Source organism: Arvicola amphibius, chromosome 1 (genome assembly GCF_903992535.2).
Source record: "Arvicola amphibius chromosome 1, mArvAmp1.2, whole genome shotgun sequence".
Taxonomy (NCBI): Eukaryota; Metazoa; Chordata; class Mammalia; order Rodentia; family Cricetidae; genus Arvicola; species Arvicola amphibius.
The window spans coordinates 39,756,051-39,776,549 of NC_052047.1; the positions used below are offsets into that span (position 1 = coordinate 39,756,051).

The 20,499-nt window shown below is 38.0% G+C and overlaps 1 protein-coding gene across 1 annotated transcript in view; it reads left to right on the forward strand.

Moving 5' to 3' along the window:
- Arap2 (ArfGAP with RhoGAP domain, ankyrin repeat and PH domain 2) overlaps positions 1–20,499 on the forward strand; it is a 173,889-nt gene that overhangs the window by 69,615 nt on the left and 83,775 nt on the right. The window contains exons 10-14 of the mRNA XM_038328559.1: positions 1,498–1,676; positions 13,418–13,533; positions 15,433–15,632; positions 19,194–19,279; positions 19,958–20,140. Coding sequence (XP_038184487.1) covers positions 1,498–1,676; positions 13,418–13,533; positions 15,433–15,632; positions 19,194–19,279; positions 19,958–20,140 — 764 coding nt within the window. The remainder of the gene's footprint in view (positions 1–1,497; positions 1,677–13,417; positions 13,534–15,432; positions 15,633–19,193; positions 19,280–19,957; positions 20,141–20,499) is intronic.

The following is a 20,499-nucleotide window of genomic DNA, read 5'->3' on the forward strand; positions in this document are numbered from 1 at the left end:
CCTATAGCCAGTGTGAAACACACACTCATGCACACTCACACAATTTGAAATTGTTTATTGTTCATGTTTTACCATGTATTATATTCAATAGTTATGATTTTCATGTGAAATTGTCAAATACCTTAAGAATTTTGTGATCTTGCATATTTCATGTTCTTTTATTATCATAATTTTAAAGAGTATTATGTATTTTTAAAATATTCATTTAACAAATATAGATTAAGTACATAAAAAATTATCAATATGTTCCTCTTAGTTAAGTCTCTAAACCAGTGCTGGTTCCTGATGCTTTTTTCTTACGTTGTCCTTGCTAAGACTTCTGTTCTGACCTTCAGGCTTCGGTTTGGTTTTTCACATTGTCCCTCATTCTCAAGACCTATCTATCATGTGCCCCCCTTTCTATGATGCCAAATGCAGTTGTGTAGGAGTTGAAATAATTTTTAGTATAATTTTAGCACTACCTTTCTTAGTGACCTTCAGTAAATCACTTACCTCAGTTGAATGGATTCATATATTACTTGATACAATTTTTATGACATTTATTCTAGTCTGGGCCCAATTATCTGTTCAAATCTAACTTGACTTATTGTCTTGATTGCTCTTTGGAGAATACATCGCATTTCTGTTCCCCAGTAAGTATGTGGTACCTGATCGAAGATCACTTGGCTTGTACAGGGTAGTGTAGTATCAAGTTTTACTTTGTCAGCTGAGTTATAAAGCCTTGAGTATTTCCCTGTTTCGACCTCCAGTTGAGTACTGAACCTGCTTTCTTCTGTACACCTTGGCTTCTATCTGTGGCGCTGACCAAGTACCCTGACAGACAACTTAAGGGAAAAGGTCTTACATTGGTTTATGGTTTCAGAGAGCTCAGTACTTGGCCACTTTGCTTCAGGTTCTTGAGAAAAGCCGGCCAGAGGAGTATAGAAAATAGAAATTTTCTTCACCTACTTACAGAGAAAAAGCAGAAAGGAAGAAAAACACTTTTCAGTGGGTACAGCCTTCAACAGAAGTACTCTTTGTATTGCCACTTCTTCCTGTTCTGACCTTCTACTCACGTTCCATAACTTCCCAAATTAGTAACACCGATGGGGGAGGTGAGGTCACAAACTCAAAACAGAACTCTGATTGAAATATTTCATTGCAAAATTATGACAAAGAGAAAACCTAATATCCTAAATCATTTAAAAGTGTTTCTCAGACATAAATAGGGTCATAGGTCTCCTGGAGTCTAAAATGCTGAGCCTTCTTTGGGGTTTGAAATGGATACTGAGCTGTACTATTTCTTGAATGACTCTAGAAGCAGCTCATTTTACTGTCTCCAGAGCATCTATGAAATCTCTTCTCGTCTTTTAAATTTGAACTATTGACTATGCTGACAGTGGAATTTAGGCAGTGGTTGTGGTAAAGAATTTGTATGTTACTGGCTTTAAAGCAAGAGGATCTCATGTTGATGTTTCTATGTCTATATGTCTTATATATTTTCTCCTTTAATTTCAGAAGAGAGGAATGATTGGATCAGCATATTATTAAGTGCACTGAAGTCACCATCTGTTACTGCACAGTTGCAAGCAGCTGTGGCACCTGAGAAATGTGGATATCTTGAGTTGAGAGGCTACAAAGCCAAAATTTTTACTGTATTGAAGGGAAACAGTGTGTGGCTGTGCAAAAATGAGCAGGTGAGCTTTGTAACATTAATTGTAAATTACTATTCTTTGATAGTAGCAACTGTGTTTAGCTTTTGAGAGCTGCTTGGGATTCATAATCTTACTGTTACTTTAAGTAATCCGCTAACAATCACAGAAAATCTGACTGAAGGCTTTGTTTCAGGAAAGTATTTCCATCAGACCCGAGGCTGCATGTCACCTTTTTAGTGGACCAAGGGAGCAGCATCATTGAAATAAATTGTTGAAATGTATACCTTAGTTGAAGTAAAGTATAGCCATCAGAGAATAATTGAGAATAAATACAGATACTGTTGAATGGGACTAATTCCACATTTCTGTGATAGAAAATAAGATGATAATGAGAAACAGGTATATTAGTTACATTTCTGTTGATGTAGAAAGACCATGGCCAAGGAAACCTATGGGAGAAAGAATTGATTTATCTAGAATAAATAAGAAGCCATGATGGCAGGAAGACTTACCAGTGAGAATGGGAATTTGAGAGCACACATCTAGAACCATAACCATGAGCCCAAATCAGAGAGTGGATTAATAGTGACAAGGATGAACTCTCTCTAACACAGCTGCAATGACATGCTTCTTCCAGAAATGCCACACCTCTCATGCTTCCCCCAAGCAGTGGTGCTACCCGAAGATCTAGTATCCACAACTCTGAGCCTATGGGGGACGTATCTCATTAAAACCACCACACTAGGTCTTATTGTCTTTATTTTTCTTTGAACAGATGTTTTGTTTGTCATGAAACTGCTTTGGTAGTAGAACCCCATTAAAGAGAGGTGGGTATAGAGATATTTAGGTATATATATTTGCCACCATATAGAAAAGCACACACACATCCGCTTGTATATACATGTCACATATGCATAGTATATTGGCTTTAACTGTTACATGATTGAATTTGGTTAATAGGAAAAACTAGAGACAGTTTAAATATTTTTGTGGAGACTTGTAGATAAAGTGTTTTTCGATGTCGTACAAGCTTTATACTTGATTTTGGAGTATAGACTTCTTTTCTCTATTATTTTAGACTTTCTTGTGTGAAAGAAAATCTTCCTCCTTAGGTGCTTAATTCTTATTTGAAGATGAAGGAGTGTATTGTGAATGTCTAATCTAAGGTGAATTCATTTTACAGTGGACTGTGATAAGGGTATAGACAAGGCCTCTTTTCCTATTAAAAACAGTCATCAACTCAAAACAAGCACTAGTTATTAGCTGATACTTCAGCTCTTAGCAAGCTATTCTCAAACTTCAGTAGGCGTGTATTCATTATTGGGGGGTATATTAGGCAGTTAGTTTTGGAAGGAATCATTGAGTGACATGGGCAAAGTACTGATGTGCATATTTAGCATACTCTTAAAAATAGCGACATATAACTTAACAGTATATATGAACTAGATGTGAATATTGTTTCTGAAGTCTCTGAAGTTAGTTGACTAAAACTTTTCTCATTGGAATTCAGGTTAAGCATTCATAATTTGCATGTCTCTGTTTTGAAGTTACTCTGCCAACATGAGGAATTCATTTTTTTTTTTACTTGCACAGACCAAATACAATTCCTCTTATTCGTTTCATTGCTCACATTAGCTAGATTATCTGAGTTTGTGTTGTTTTCTAGAAATATGTCTTTTTGAGTTTTATTAACCCTTTGGGAGAAAGAAGCTTTTTGTATGAAATCATTTCAAATACTGTTATATATGAAAGCAAAATCTAAAGTGCTTGCCATGGATCGAGTGCCAAGTTCTATGCTAATTAATTTATAAATACTCATTTTTAATCTTTCCTATAATTATAGGATTCCCTCATCTGTGCATTAAAGATGAGTAAAATGAGTTCTCCATAGTTTGTGCAGGGTGAGCAGTTTGATCATGCCAAGCTTAATTTGAAACTAGAATTTCTGGCACTAAGCTTGTCTTCTTACTAAAGACTTGGCTTAAATCTTTTCTGAGATCCTATCTTTTAGAAATAGGCAAGAATTAGTTTTGTGACTAATTTCATTGCCCAAACGTTTCAGGACATGGGCTCAGTGAATGTTCTATCAGACTGTGCACTGTCAGAGAGATGTGCTTATCTAGCAGGGCAGTTTTATCTGCAAGTGTGAAATGCCAGGCAAGAGCGGCTACAGGTAATAAGCTCAGTGCTTTTATTGCCTGTTTATTTGTTTGCTTTGCCTTTTTGAGATAGGATTTCTTGTAGCTGATGACCTTGAACTCTTGGACCCCTTGCCTTCACCTCCCAAGTGTTGAGATTGCACTCCATGTATGATAGGAGTATGCTTTAATGTAAAATCTAAATGTTTGGACTGGGTGGTGGTGGTGCACACCTTAAATTCCAGAGGCAGATGGATCTATGGATTTGAGGCCAGCCTGGTCTTCAGAGTGAGTTATAGGACAGTCAGGGCTGCACAGAGAAACCCTGTCTCAAAAAAAGAAAGAAAAGAAAAAAAACTAAAAGTTTTATACATACACCCCCATACCAGTAATTTTCAAAGATCATGAAAATGTTCATTTAGAAGTGTGAGGTATTTATTTATATTTGAATTTTGTATCATAGTTTTTGTTAGATCTATATAATGACCACATAACACGACATAATTGTTTTTATTATTTATATGCAGTGAATTCATTTTGTAGCACAAAAAACCCACTTTTTAAACAATGGAATTGGCCTATATCACTGTAACCCAGGAATCACCATCAGGTTTCTCTCCATCAGTAAATACATAGTTTTACTAATTTGTTGATTATTCTAGTAATCTCAGTATATGGAGATGAGGGTCAGCCATTCCAGAGAAATCACATTTATCCTAGCTACATATGATGCACCTGGGAGGGTGTAGTATGGGTTTTTAATTCTCCTCTGCTGTAACTACCTGTCTCTGGCAATGCAGTTATTCCCATTAACAGGTGTCACCATGAAGGCAGGAGGATCGCTGCCTCCAAGGCTGTCATTATTTTGTTGAAATTTCAGAGTTTGGGGCCTATTCCAGATGAGTTGAGTTAACCTTTGGGGTGTGTGGCAGATAGGCATTTGTGAAAGTACCACACATGGCTCATTAGAGAATTCAAAACTACACACTATGAAATGATTCTCAGGGTTCTTTGTTTGTTTATTTTTTCTTCCTCTAAAGTGATAGGCATCCAGCAAAAGGGGGACCGAAAATCCTGCAGTCGGAAAATGTGTAAACCTTCCCTCACCTATGTTAATATCAATGAGCCTGTCATTCACTTATTTACCCTTGGGTGGTAGCTTTTTTTTCCTATTAATCTTATTTTAGAATAACTTCTGCTCAGTTGAACATTTTGAAATACCAATGTAAGAACTGACAAACATCTTAGTAAAAATGAAGACCATCATTATTGTAGTATAGTTTCAGAATGGAGTGTCCATAGAGCATTGCGCCTAATTCCAAAGGAGTCTGCAGCCTGTGTTTTGCTATTGTTGCTTCCTTCCTGGAGTGTTAGTAGTTTGTGTAAGGGTTTGAAATGGTCAGCCTTTCTGGAAATCTTGCCTTACCACACTTACTATAGAGATGTATTTTTGTTGTGACTTCAAAGGGTCTAAAAACATCCAATGCATCATTAGAATTTGGGTAAAGGGAAAGCCACTAGAGACTGTTTTCCTTTGATTGATCCATTGAGTTCCTTTCACTCTGTATACCCAGAAGTTACTCTGCTTTGAAGATGGTTGTTTCCCGAGCTTTTCCTCCAGTCCCCAAAGATGCTTTCACAATGCCAGCCTCCCTGCAGGCACGTCTTCAGTAATCTTTTCCTTTATTTCCTGAACCTGTCTCTAGTACTGAGACAGGAACACGCATTTTTTCTCACTTCAATTCACCGGGAACTCACTTTTGCCACAAACACTTTAATGGTTTTTGAAATTCCCTCTCCTTCTTAAGAGCAGTGGTGTGAGCCTGCTGGCAGTCTTGCTGTCCATCTGTACTGTGTTCTCTCACTGGTCTTAACTTCGGAAATAATAGATGTCAGCCTGTGTTTAGCAGGGGCTTCTGGTTTCCTGGCTGCTCAGTTCAAAGGCTCCCTTTCTTGCTTGCTTCGTGCACTTAACTTCATTAGTTCGCTGTTGGAACTGAAACTCAGAGGGGCTCTCTGGCTGCCGGGTAGAGAGACTGGAGGGGACTTACGTTTCAGATAGCCTGAGGTCTTTTAGTCTTTTTCTTTCTCCAGTTAGACTCTAAGGAGAAGTGAAGGGGAAAGAGATGAGAATCAGAGAAGACCTTTGTGAGAGAGGCAAATAACATCTTGGATACCAACACTGAAATTCTTTCCTAATCACCCTGTTGGAAAACAGTACACTGTTCCCATCCTATAAATTAAATGTCACCACTTCCATATTTTTCCATTTCAAAGCCCTTCCCATTTCATTTTTTTCAGTATTCTTCTATTCCTTATACCTGCTTGTGTTTTAGTATTTGTAGTGTGCTATAATAATAGTGACAGCGTTTTCATATTATCGTTCCTCTCTGTTTAAAAGGACTTTGGTAATTGGATATTTACAGTTTATGTTATGGGCATTACATTTCTAGATCCATCTATCTATTTGGGAAGAATTTAGCAGGCGCTTCCATTTCTGGCTGATATGGATGCATGCTCCCCTAGTGGAAACTGGAAACTTAGTCTGTGGTGGGAACAGCACTGCAACTTAGAGTCCCAGGAATTTGCTGACAGTCTCTGTGAAACATTGTTATCCTTCATTTTTTTTCACATGTGTGTGGTGTGTATCTGTCTGTACTCTTGTGGTGTGTAAAGGTATGAATACATGGGGAGACCAGAGGTTGGCAGCGAGAGTCTTCCTCATTCCTTTCTAGCTTATGAATTGAGATAGGGTTTCTCAGTGGACCAAGATCTCACCAGCTTGGCTTCTCTCCCGGGCCATGGCTTCTCTCCCGGGCCAGTTTGCTCTGGGGAGCCCCTGACTCCATATTCTATATGTAGCACTAGCTCCAGAATTCTAAGCAGGTTGGCATATACATGTGGTCTGGGTTTCCTCCGGCTTTCAGAATGTCAAGTACTTTAACCACTGAGTCATCTTTCCAATCTTACACTAGCCTCAATCAATTCAAATCAATTTGTTCTCTTTCTCTCCCTCTCTTTCTATCTCTCCACATTTCTCTCTCACTCTTTTCCATTTCCCCTGTGGGTAGATGTAAATTCAATGCATAATCCTACAGTCTTTTTAAGGGCTGAGGAAATGAATCAATGGCCAAAAGAACTTAGCAAGCAAGCAAGAAGACTATAGTTTGAATCCCCAGAACACATGTAAAAACAAGATACTTAACCCAAACATCAGTATTTTAGTTTTCCTACAAGGAAATGGGACAGAAGCCAGGAGAATCCTCAGAAACCTATGAGATAGGTAGATTGCTGTGGAAAACAAATGCAGCAGAGACCTTGGCTCAAATAAGCGGACGTGGAGAACTGAGGTTGTCCTATTACCTCCACATCTTCACTGTAAGGCGAAGAGGCCTACTTTCACACACACACACACACACACACACACACACACACACACACACACACACCCCGATAGATAGATACAATGACAAACACACAGAATTCCTCTGATGCTTTTCAAGCAACTTTTACATTTAAAATGCTGCCTAACTGGGATTTGGAAAGATGGCTTAGCAACGATTACTGCTCTTCCAGAGGACCATGTGCTCTAGGGATACTGAGATGGTTCCCAGAAGTCAACTCTGGTAGGACTCAAGGGGTCAAAATCATGATGGGGAAACCCACAGAGACAGATCCCAGCTAGTGGAAGCTCACTGGCTCTGGATAGCTCGAATTAATCTCATTGTGTTTTTCAATCTTCTTTGTTATATTATCTTTTTTGTCAATTACTTTGAGCTCTTTATATAGTTTAGAAATTAAGCTTCACGACATATTTTCTGATCATTTGATGATGCTTCAATTTTATTTATTTTATTATGTTGAAATTTTGTGCATAATGTAACTATTTTTAATAAACTCAAAATACACAGGTCCTCTGTTTCCTTCAAAGATTGTTTTCTAAGCTATTTTACCTAAAAAAAGTGTAGATAACAAACCAGTATGTCTATATATCATAATTTTTTTTCTGTATGGTGTGTAGTCTTTTGAGATAAGGCCTCACTGAGTAGTTTTGGTTAGCCTTGAACTCATCCTGTATCCCAGGCTGGCCTCAGACTTGTGGCAATCCTCCTGCCTCAGCCTCCCATGTATTAGGAGGTAGATACCAACACTTCTAGTGCAATAATCAAGTATGGACATAATTTGAAATATGTGTGTTGTATTTGTTCCTGGTGTTTATTTTTAGTGGGTTAGGATTTCAGCACATGGACATGAAAGAATGAAAGGAAACTGGCCTTGGCTTCCGCTTGTTCATGGTTCCCTGATAGTCTCCCATCTCTTCCTGATGAGTTTTTAAAATATCATGCTAATATTAGCCTGTTCATTACAACCAGATGTCTTGCTTGGTGGGTTTGGGCATCCATTTGATGCTGATTGTGGCATTGGGGTTTTAACTACATAAACTCATTTGATTAAATATCCTCAAATCAGAGCTTAACAAGAGGCTCTTCCTCCTCATGTAAAGTCCCTTGATGCTTTGGCATGGGGATGGAGCACTAATAGCATTTAAATTGGCCTCTGGAGGCTTGGTTTGTATGGCACAGAATGAAGCCACAGGATGTAGGTGGTGACCTCACACTCTCTGGGTTCTCTCTCTGGCCAAGCTCTGCATCTGGTGTTTCCTAGAAGGCTGGTGCCAATGGCATACAATGCCACATCTGTTTTCAACAAATGTTTAAGTACCAAGTTCTTAAATTCCTGGCAGGGAAAACCTAACATTCACTATTTTTAAAAATAGATTTGAGATTTCAGCAGATTGGGGGTTAATAATTTCTTCTTTAATTTCTCTCTTTAGGGATCAGCATTTCATTTTGCTCTTGTACCGTGTGGTTTTAACAATTCAGAATTACTCTCACTGAATAAATTTGTATAAATGACTCATTTTAGTATCTTGGTCAATATTTGTGATAATTTTTTTTCTGAATATTTAGTGCAGAGTCATTCCATGATTACAGATGAAATGGAATATTTTATAAGTAACAGATTCTGCCTGTAAAACTTCTAAGTGAGAGCTGTCTGGACATATCAAGCTTCTTACTTACATTACTTCATTTAATTCTTATGACAATACTTTAAGGTAGAATTACTCTATTTACAAATGATGTGGTTTAGGCCAAGGTAGGTAGCTTGCTGATAGTTATTTAGCCAGGTTTCTTCCTTGAGTCTGTCAGTGCCAAGGCATTTACACATTTGCAATGTCTGGGGTCTGCTAAACAACACGTGTGATCCTTGTTGCTGGTGGTAGTTTCCTGTTTTCTGATATTCTGTGTTGGTCACAGAAATTAAATATAGAACAATGTTTACTCTACAAGCCCTCCCTAGCCCTTTGTCTTTCATAGTATAGCACCTTTACCAGTTTTATCAGTTGATAGCCTGTTAAGGAGTGAACGTATGGTTTCTCTTGCTTTTCACCTATTTTTCAGACTGAGAATAAAGCTCACAACCAGAATGTAGTTATTGGGTAATTTTATTTTATTGCTTTTGGATATTTAACAGGCACATTTTATTTTACTTTAAAAATCGCATCAGCTTGTTACTTTGGAGCATGTACTTTCTTGAGATTCACTTTAGAATAGGTAATGGATTCCATTGGCTTCAGTTGGAAGTGGTAGATAAAAGAGATAGAGTCAGTGATAGTTACGTAGACGTGAGTGCCAGTCAGTGTGACTGACATCCTTCTGAGCCTCTTCTAACTATATGAACTTGCTCCTCCCCAGAATGATGCTGAGGGAGCTGCTGTCATTCTTGTTCTTGAACATGTGGTGAGCTAAAGCAGGAGATGTGTCTGAACACTAGTCCTTCTTGGTGGCATCATTTGACTGGTATCAGCTCTTAAGGGGAATACTTTTTATAAACACAGATATCATATTGTCTGTCCATCTGACTGTCTGTAAGTTGTTAGAAGTACTGAACCCACAGCCAAGCTTTCTCTTTCTCTGTGTTACAACTTGTTCTATCTTTCCTTAGATTATATACTTCAGGTACCTTGTAGTCTGATACTTTTGTAAGTCCTAGTGTATAGGTTCTAGTAATATTTCTTGCATAATTCAGGTCTTAAATAAATACAGATTTTTCAGGATAAGTTTTCCTGCTTTGAAAAATAGCAGGATGCATGCTTCCAATTTCAGAGTTTTTCAGACAATTACAATTGGTAGCTCTTTGTAAACTCCTGAACACTAGACAGTGATTACAACAAGCATGGCTCCAGCAAGATAATTTTTCAGCCCTGCACAAGCCTCAGAGCCCAGGGCAAATAGTAACTGAATTCTGTTGTGTTCTTATGCTTGCTTGTAACTAGCGGTTGTAATAGAATTGTTTATATTTGGATTGTACTCTGTATTTCACTCTACAGAAGGCTTAGGGACATGCTTGGGTCCTGGTATCCTTGGGTCCTCGACAGGCTAGACAAAATGTTGTTTAAATTCTGTTAGCAGTTTTGCTCTGAGATTCAGTGGCACTATGAGAAGCTTAGCTTAGACTTTGGTTTTATAAAATTGAAGACATTTATTTTATGGATCTACTCATTTTTCATGATGCTAATTCTCAGGATGTGAAAGAGAGATAAACACAGAATGCTTTGTCAAACACCCAGAAATGGAACATAGTCTGAACATGTTCTAATAGTCTGCAAGGGGACTAAATATCACCAAAGTATTCTTAATAAGAAACGCAGTTGTTTCACATTCAATAGCTCTCAAGATCACTGACATTTATTTTGGTACTCTGCTTTCTATTTTACAGTCAATTGGTGCTAGTGAGCCATGTGCATCCTCTAATTACTCAGAACCATATGGCCATGGCAGACAGTTGATAAATGGGTTACAATTTTTCATGATAAGAAAATATCATCTTTGTGTTGCTGGGGAGAAATCTGGAATGCTGAGCTGACCCTCACTTTACCCGGAATTACAGCTTTAGATGTAGAGACTTTATGACTTGTTTGTAGAGATGAGGGGCCATCCATCCAGGCAGGAACCATGATGAGCCTCATCAGTATCCATAACATGTTGTCATTCCCACCATCTGCTAGTCTGGTGGTCAAAGCATTATGAGCCTTTACCCTTAGTATCACACAATACTTGCAGGCCGGACACCTCACAGAATACCGTGAAGTGGCCTGATTTCCTTCTCTTGTCACAAGCTTCATTGTAGGAAATTGTTAGAAAGCCATTCACTGAAGGCGCACTGTTTTATCTAGAATTTATCCCTTCATCAAGCTTAGACAGGTATCTTATTTTGCTATCCTCATCTTACTTATTCATTTATAAAAAGGGCTTAAGTTTCCAGGCACATAACTTTGGGAGTTTATCCACCGTTTGCACTATCCAGCAGGGCAATTTATATGGATAATTAGGAATCGGTATCTTAATTTACCAGGTAAAGTCAGCCCTGTACTGATATGTGGAAAAGTGTTAAAGCATGGCTGCTTAGAATAGTTTGATGTCCCTCCTCACTTGGTATGGTGCTTGTCATCTGTAAGTATAGAAAATGAAAATGCATCACCCTCCCATTCTAATATTGCATAGCAGTCAACAGTTTACTGTTTTCGCTTTTACATTGTTTTTAATTTTTTTGAGATTACAATGTAATTTTGTATTCTTTATTCTTAAGTTCCACCTTTCTACCTTAACACTGTGTACCATTTATTAGTCTATAGTGTAACATTTTATTGATTTGTTTTCTAAATAATAATTTTTGATTATATCTATAAACCACATTGAAAAATAATAAATAGCGACCGGGGGGTGCTGACTCCGTGTGTGGGAGCACTTACTTTGCAAGCATGAGAACCTGTGTTAGGATCCTAGGGCTCGTATGATAGCCAGGTATGTCCACACGTATGCCTGTGACTCCAGCCAGGCATGTCTGCACATGTGCATGTAACTTCAGGCATTCATGTCTACTCATGTGTATTTAACTACAACCAGGCATGTCCACACATATGCATGTAACTCTAGCCAGGCATGTGTACACACACACACACACACACACACACACACACACACACACACACACACTCTAACCAGGCATGTCCACACATGTGAATGTAACTCCAGCACTGTGGAGAAGAGCAAGAGGAAAATAAAATTTGGGGCTTTAATGCCACCAGCTTGTCTATAGGTTCAGTGAGAGACTCTGTCTCGAGAATACGGTAGAGAGTGCCAAAGCGGGTCACCTGGCATCCTACCTGAGAATGATAGTACGCGCGACTCTTCATACATACACACATAGTACATACATACATGGGAAAGTTGTTTTGTTGCAGTTTTATCAACTAAGAATGCCTTAGTCGTAACCACGAAGTCCTATAAAAAGTCATGGCCCAGGGACTTCTTGTCGCTGAACTCTGGTGAGGGCGGAGAAGCAGGGATGGGGACGGAGCAGGAGTCTTCACTGCACTCATTTGCCCATAGACTTCTCAAGGCCTCCACGTTCTAAAATGACCTGTGTATTTTTAGATGACTTTGCTAGATAATATGGAAAGATAAGGAGTGAAAGGTTTTCTTCTTATAATATGTATTCTATGTCCGCATAGGTAGTACTTTATATCATACAGATCAAAAGTGGGCCATGTAGCCTGCACGTAACAGAAATGCATAGTGCTCGCCTTCCCCATGCAACAGTTACAATGGAAAAGGGCATTCAAATTGTTTTTCCATCTTATCAACTTTCCTAAATTGTCTTTGCTGAGTTTTCTTTTTGGAAATGGAACAATATTTTTGTATTTTCCTTTAGTATGGATCTGTTTTTCTTAGCAATATTTAGGAGCTCCAGGAACATTTAATCTGAATCCATTTATACAGACCATTCCTTCCTTGAAGTGGTGATTTAGCAAAATATGAAGCGTATTTATTGCTAAGTTACCAAGGCCATATGATTAGGCAGCATATTGTCAACATGGTTGCTTTTAGAATGTGCTTTCCTATTTAATTTTCAATAGGGTACTGTGAACTCAGTGCCTGTCGATGATGAAGCAAGGATAGTTTCCATATCACAGTGGTACTCGATGAGGTTTTTATGAGTCTGATTGAAATACTGGTAATGCAAACCTGTCCAACTGCAAAACAGCAATGCCTTTGAATGTAAATGAAGAGGAAAACATGGCCCCAGCGGGGCCAGTGTAACAAGATTAAGCAAACCCAACAGCTACATATTTAGTAACTTTCCATCATCCAAAGCGAGGTGCATATCAGTTGTGACTGTCTCTCTAAGTCTTACTTTGCCATCTTCTCATATTTAGGGTATTTAGTTGACTTTAGACTGTCCTTTTGACAATCCTACCAAATAAATGTTTGGCACATGACAAATGTTGATTCGTTAGTTTCCTTTGTTGATTGAATACAGGTAAATATAGTGCCCGCTGTTCAGAGCAAGGCAGATATATCTATGACCTTGTCTGTTTAGCATTTGCAAGAAAGACATTGACTTGCAGTGTAGCTTAGGCTAGTGTAATGTTAGCATACTGCAAGAAGAACCGATAATTTCTTTTTCTAGTTGAGTCTGTGTAACTCTATACATTTATGTAGTAGCAGTTCTAGCATTTCTGAATTAAAAAGACATTATGGTTGTGTTTTCAAAAGGTTTTGCATTTTTGCTCCACACTAGGACTTTAAGAGTGGACTTGGTATCACCAGAATTCCTATGAATGTTGCAAATGTGAAGCAAGTAGATCGGGCCGTGAAGCAGTCTTTTGAGATAATCACTCCCTACAGGAGTTTCAGGTAAGCTATTTTCAAACATCTTTGCATGCGTATTTGTTTTGATGACTGCTAAAAGGCCTGGGTAATTTGTTTTGTAATTCTGGCAGTGGCGTTACATCTTATGGAACAATTAAAACAGTCTTTTCTTGTCCACATTGTCTAACTTACGAGGCTTGTGAGAAATCACTGTAAAAGTGGCTTGGAGAACTGTGAAAACTGCCAAAGATGTTTACACCGTGAGTTGTGTATAAGCTGAGTATAGTGAAGATGTTAACTCTTTCACACTTAGAAGGAATGAAATAGTTTTGCATTTTGGGGGGGTTGTGTTTGTTTTCCTTTAGCCTAATCAGATGAATCCCGCTTTAAGATCGGGTTTAATTACAGTTGCTGCAGTTTCCTTCTGCCAGTGACTCAGCTTAGAATCATTCTGGGTTTAATGGATCACATAAAAATATTGTTTCAAATATTTTAACATCTTGATTTATGTATAAAATAAAATGTATTATGTTTGAGTAACTGTGACATTGAACAATACTTAATGTACTCACCACGCTTTAATCACATATAATGGTTCCCTAGGTTCAATGTGCAGTATAGTCATGGGCAATTTGTTGAGTTCAACTGCATTTATACATTTGTCCCAAATGATACAAGTCAGGTTGCTGGTGACTCAGAGGCAATTGTTCTAGGTTTTTAGATGACATAATTATTTCTGAGGTACTCTTGAGTATCTCATACATTTCATTTGTCAAAATATGTCTGTGGGCTCCAACTTTGATTAAAATGATCAAAAAATAATAAATTTTATTTTATACTTGCAGATCTTGAGCTTGGATTGTAACTAAGTAACACTATGTTTGCCTAGCATGCACAAAGTCTTGCTTATCACCCTGAGAACATTGCATATCACAGATGCACACACACACACACACACACACACACACAGACATACACACATACACACATACACACAGTGGGGGGGACTGATTCCAGACTCAGCTAAATAGAAATACTGGCTATAACTAACCTCTAGGAGAATTTTATTAATATTCTATTAATAATGTAATCATAAAGTTCTTCAGAAAATGCAATCCTATAAGCCACTCATTTTAAAAACCACTTAAAATGGGCAAATACCAATTATTTTCATTATACTTCAAGTCATTATAGTTTATAGAACAAAAATTCCAATGTGACAGATAACTTACTGCGAGTTTTTTTTTTTTTCTGGAGTCATTTGTGGCATATGTGGATATTATCTATAATAAAGAGTCAATAAATCTTTCTTGTAGGCAACATTGCTATTTAATATTTTATCCCTTCCATGAGGCATCCAGCCAATACTAAGAAATCAGACTGTGTCAGAGCTGGCTAAAATTGAGTTAGAAAGCCTTTAAAATAGTAACCATTTAAAACTTTCCTTGTTTCTCAGTCTCTTATTGCCATCTGGACAGTCTTCTAATTAAAAAATTCCATTTTTAAATCTGACAAAAATCACAATTTCTAGTGGGTGTTTTTTTATATAATTTTAGTTTTAGACTACGATGGCAAAATTCTTGCAGTCATGAAACACTGCCAGTCTCTTTTTGATTATTATCTAATCCATTGCTTAAGAAACATGGCTCTCTTTTGTTTTGACTTACCAAGGCAATTCCGTGAATATGTTGATCAGGAATAAAAAGTGTGTTAATTTCGGTTAGAGATATGTGAGCAGGGCGATAGGGAATATAGAAAATCAGAAGAAAAAATGATTTGTTAAATTAGATAATTTTTAATAGAAAAAGAAAATCCAATACTGCCCAGCAGGCATAATTTTAGCTGCTATTTAATTTGTGGCTGAAATGAATATGCAAACTGAACACCCTGCTTAATTGGCCTGTATAAGGGAGATCAATAATGCAGAAATGTTAATTGTTTCAGCTTTACAGCAGAGTCTGAGAAAGAGAAACAGGACTGGATTGAAGCTGTGCAGCAGTCGATAGCAGAAACTCTCTCTGATTATGAAGTAGCTGAGAAGATTTGGTTCAATGAATCCAACAGGAGCTGTGCGGATTGTAAAGCCCCAGACCCTGACTGGGCATCCATCAATCTCTGTGTTGTCATTTGTAAGAAGTGTGCAGGTAATTAGTGATGAGCTATGCTCGTCTCCGCTTGGTGGCAGATTAGCACTGACTGTTCTTTGTCATCAGACATGATGTGTCCTAGGTAATCATTGTGAAAAGTAAAATGAGATTAACTTATTAAATAGAAGACCATTTAGAAATACCATGTAATTCCATATTCTGTTCTGTGTGGATTTGATAAAAATTAATTTTTAACTATATAATAATATTGTGGGTTTACTGGTTCATGCATAGATTATTAAAATAACATTTTTAAATTTTTCTTTTTTTTTGTTTTGGTTTTAAGATACATCCAGAACAAGTGTGCATGCTTGCACGAATACTTCTAGTTATGGTCTAGTCATTTCTCTAAGGTGTATTTTCTTAGATTGACGATGTTCTGCCTCTATCCTTGTGTGTTGGCTCTGGCATCTCCTACAGTGTGAACTTGCATTGGAGTGTTTCCCAACAGAATTGATGCCTATGGAAAGAGCTAGTCCTACAAATGCCTTTTTTCTTGTGACCCTATACTTGGTTGTCTGGCATCTCATTGTATCAAAAGCCCTTATCCATATCCAAGAGAGTAGACAGAAATGGACTCCAGCTCTGTGAAAAGCCTTACTGAGTACTTGGAGAAACTTAGCTAACTTCAGGCTCCCAGACTTCCTGCCCTCTTGCCTCCTTCTCTGCAGATGCCCCGACTCCGGCACACAAACACAGAATTTACGTAGGATACCAGCTGTTCTGATTCTGGTCCACAGAGGTAGAAACTATATGACATGAAGTTCTTTCGATAAATACAGAAATTGCTATTACAGTAGAGGATGGCAAGAGCAAGATTAAAGTTGACTAATAGGCCCAGAGACAAAGCAGGGCAGAGCTTCTGACTCAGCCTAAGCAGATACAGTGAGCATCGTAGCTCCAGCAGTTGTCTAGAAACTTCTATCCTTTCGGGAGTCTGTCCCATACCATTTCTCATGATACCAAGATACTTTCCTAACCACTTAATTAACATCAAAAAAGCAGAAGGCATCAACCCTGCTATGATCCTCAGATAGTGTTTCCTCCCTTCCTCTCTCTTCATCTCCTTAGGAGAGATAGCTTGGTTTTACTTCTACTTATTCCCCTTGTGCTCCATCTCTTTCCTGCCTCCTTAGGACCAATTTATCTACTACTCTCTTGAGTATTTAAACTAGTTTCTGGTTTTGTCATTTAAACTTGCAACAGTTTGCCTTTTTATCAGTGGTCTTCCTAAAAGCTCTTCAGTCCCTTCTTTGCATTGCTTTCTGTTGATTTTTCCCTTTCAAACCTGAGTGACTTGCCTGTCTATACAGTGACAAGCACGGGTTTTTTTTTTTTTTTTTGTTCTTTAACTTTGTTTTCCTTCAACAACTTTGTTTTCCTTCAACATTTTGTAATCAGCCTTCTTTTCTCTCAATTCTGTACAAGTATTTATATTACTTTTACCAGTGTATTTTGTTTCTCAGTCTCCATTTGATGCATTCTTATCCTGTTTGTTTTCTCTGGGATATTTGAGATCTATGGCTGTCATGTCTGTCTTTGATGTCGATCCTCCTCATCTTCAGTTAGCCATGCTGTCTTGCTGTCTTAGTGGTTGTGATCCATGCTTAGATGACCTCACCACTTCATGTTGCTAGGGTACATGTGTACCTAGGGCTCTGTTTTCAGTTCTCACTCTTTGTATCAGTGTTACTTATCGTTTATATCGAGCGCTCTTCAAGAAGACGGTTTTCTCCACCTAGAAGAACCTCAGATTAGTTTTTCCAAAGATACTCCCCAAAATAACACATCAGAAGTAGAACCACAATTTCTGCCTCGGGCCCAGTGTATAAATCTGCATGTTTTCATCCTTGTCCTATACTGATGAGAAGGTGTACTGTCTACCTTACACTCAGGCCGAAAATGGAAGAATTAAGCCCTGTGTCCTCTTTAAAGTCCACATCATCTCACTGGTGTTTCTGTCCTGTTCCCTTGCCTCCATTTAGGGCTTATATATTCTACTTTTAAAATATTTTATCAGTATTGCTATTTTTCCTGCATACATGTCTGTGATGAAGTGTGTGCCTTGTACCCATGCAGACTAGGAGAGGGCACAGAAACTAGAATTATATAGGTGGTTGTGAGCTACACTATGGGTTCTGGGAATTGAACCCTGGTCCTCTGGAAGAACAGCCAGTTCTATTAACTGCTAAGCCATCTCTGGTTCCCTGAACTTATCTGCTCTTAAATAGGCTGCTTTAGCAACTCCTTCAACTCACATGCTTCTAATGTTGCTTGACGGCCATAGTTAAAAGCACAAAGCAATGTGAACTCCTGCTATGGGGCCTTGCGCTCTGAAGTGTTTTCTTCTCTTTAATAAAGAAGGAAAAGACCCCTTGATTTAGTGTACTTGAAAATGAAGAACCTTTACCGTTCCTAGGCAAAGTGTCCTTAAGATCAATGAAAGTTCTTACATAGAAGTTTTTCATTTCTGCTTACTTTGGATAGGTGCTTGTGCATCAGTTATGACTGAAAGTTGATTTATACTGTACACTTGATGATTTAATTCTCTTCTACCTTTCTTCAGAGGAAACAGTACCATAGGAAATCAATGTCAGATCTCTATGCTCATTTTTACTGTAATTGTCATTATTAGATTGTCTTGTATTGATAGCTGTACTTACATGCATGAGATTTAACTGACCAGAAAAGTTTTCCTTGTTCATAAAAATAGTTAAGGAGTAGAACACTTCTAACAGGTACAAAAAAAGGGGGTTTATGATCCCAGGCTATTTATAAACACACACACACACGCACACGCGCACACACGCACACATGCACCTATATATGTATATACACATATATGCATATTATTTTTAAAGTATAGTTTAATGGCAATGCATTATTGTGAAAAATATAATAATTGTTACCCATTTTGGTTGGTTATGCTATTGGTTTTGCATAATCACCATGAATATTCCTAGTGCTTTTGGGCATTTAGGAGAGTAGGTAATGGGATGCTTTAAATTCATGTTATGTATGCATATATATGCTACACACATATATGCCACATATGACCCATGTATATGCATTCACATGGGTGTTGGAGGACAACCTTCAGTGTTATCCCTCAGCTATACATTTTTTTCACTTATTTAGTTAGTTTGTTAGCTAGTTAATTTAGTGAGAAAAATTCTCTCCCTAGAGAATTAATTAGAAATTATCTAATAAGCTAGGCTGGCTGGCAGGACCAAAGGATCCCCTACCTTCCCAGTGCTGGGATTACAAGCACACATCACCATGCCTAGCTATTTTTATGTGGTTTCTGGAGATTGAGTTTATCTTTACATGCAAGACAAGTACTTTATTAACCGAACTGTCCCTCTATCCCTTACCTACACACTTGTGTTTCTAGACTGGGGCGGGAAGGGATTGCTGGGAATTGGACAGAGAGAGGGTCTTACACAAGCCCTTGACCACTGAACTATATTTCCAGCCCTCCTATACACATTTAAAAAAATAAGGCAAAATGAATTCACATTCAAATTAAAGAGGAAATGTAATTGTCTCTTCCTTCAGGACAACACAGATCATTGGGCCCAAGAGACTCTAAGGTTAGAAGTCTGAAAATGGATGCCAGTATCTGGAGTAATGAGCTCATTGAGGTAAGTCGTGTTCACTGGGCTGTGTGAACAAAGACGGGAGGAGACTGGCAGTAGGCAGTGCTTACTTTTCTAAAGAAGTTCTTCGATGAAATTCTCACTATGGTGTGCAAATGGCACACAGCTTCCCAAATTAGATAGTTATTTTTAAAATAAAGACTTCAAAAAACCTTAATGATACTTGGGATGTCAAGACATGGCAACTGAGCAAAGTGAGAATTCTGTTTCTTTTTTTAACCAACATGGGAAAGTAATAGAAAAGGGAATGAGCAGATTTGGCAAAATTTAGCCTTCTGTGTCTGGGCTATACTTTGCCATTATTCCACTGGTTCTGTCTCGTTGTATCTGTCTCTATTTCCTCTCCTGTTCCACTGTCCCTCCTTAAGGCAGACACTGCACAGCCATTTAAATCAATCTGTCTCAATATGAGCTCGAAGAGTAAGGCTGCTTTCTGGTGGTTTTGGGTGGCCTGTGCCTAGTTTCCCAGCTGATGTTGCATTAGAACTAGTGTCTGCTGTCTGCTGTCTGCTGTCTCTTGTCTGTCTTGAGAATGCAAGCTGTCTTGCTCTCTCCTGTGCTTTATATTGAATTAGGTTTTAGTTTAGGATGGGAATCAATTTTGAAGGTTCAAATACATTTAATGAAATCATGTGCATATTTTTTCTGCCTTTTCCATTTCAGCTATTTATTGTCATTGGAAACAAGAGAGCAAATGACTTTTGGGCTGGTAACCTTCAAAAAGAGGAAGAATTACACATGGATTCGCCAGTTGAAAAGAGAAAAAACTTTATTACCCAGAAATACAAAGAAGGAAAATTCAGGAAGACACTTTTAGCATCTCTGTCCAAAGAAGAGTTAAATAAGGTGAATTAAATATAACACCATCTACAGATTTTAATGCCATATATCAGTATATATCTATATTCAGTGTAGATAATTTGGTGTACAATTTATTACATTTTACATGTTTTCAATCTCTTATCCCAGCTGCTACCGAATAATAGCAGCTTAAGTTTGTTTTTAACATCCGTGATGGATTGGGGGGTTCACAAGGAGAACATCCTAGAAACCAGACAGTGGTCTGAGACTCTGAAGCCCTTACTTAGGATTTTAACCCATGCAGAGTGGCCATTTGTAGAGCCGACCTCTACAGAGAGAGTAGACCCACTCCCCGATTCAGGTCATTGATTTTATTAGTATAGCAGAAAAGAAATACCTGCTTC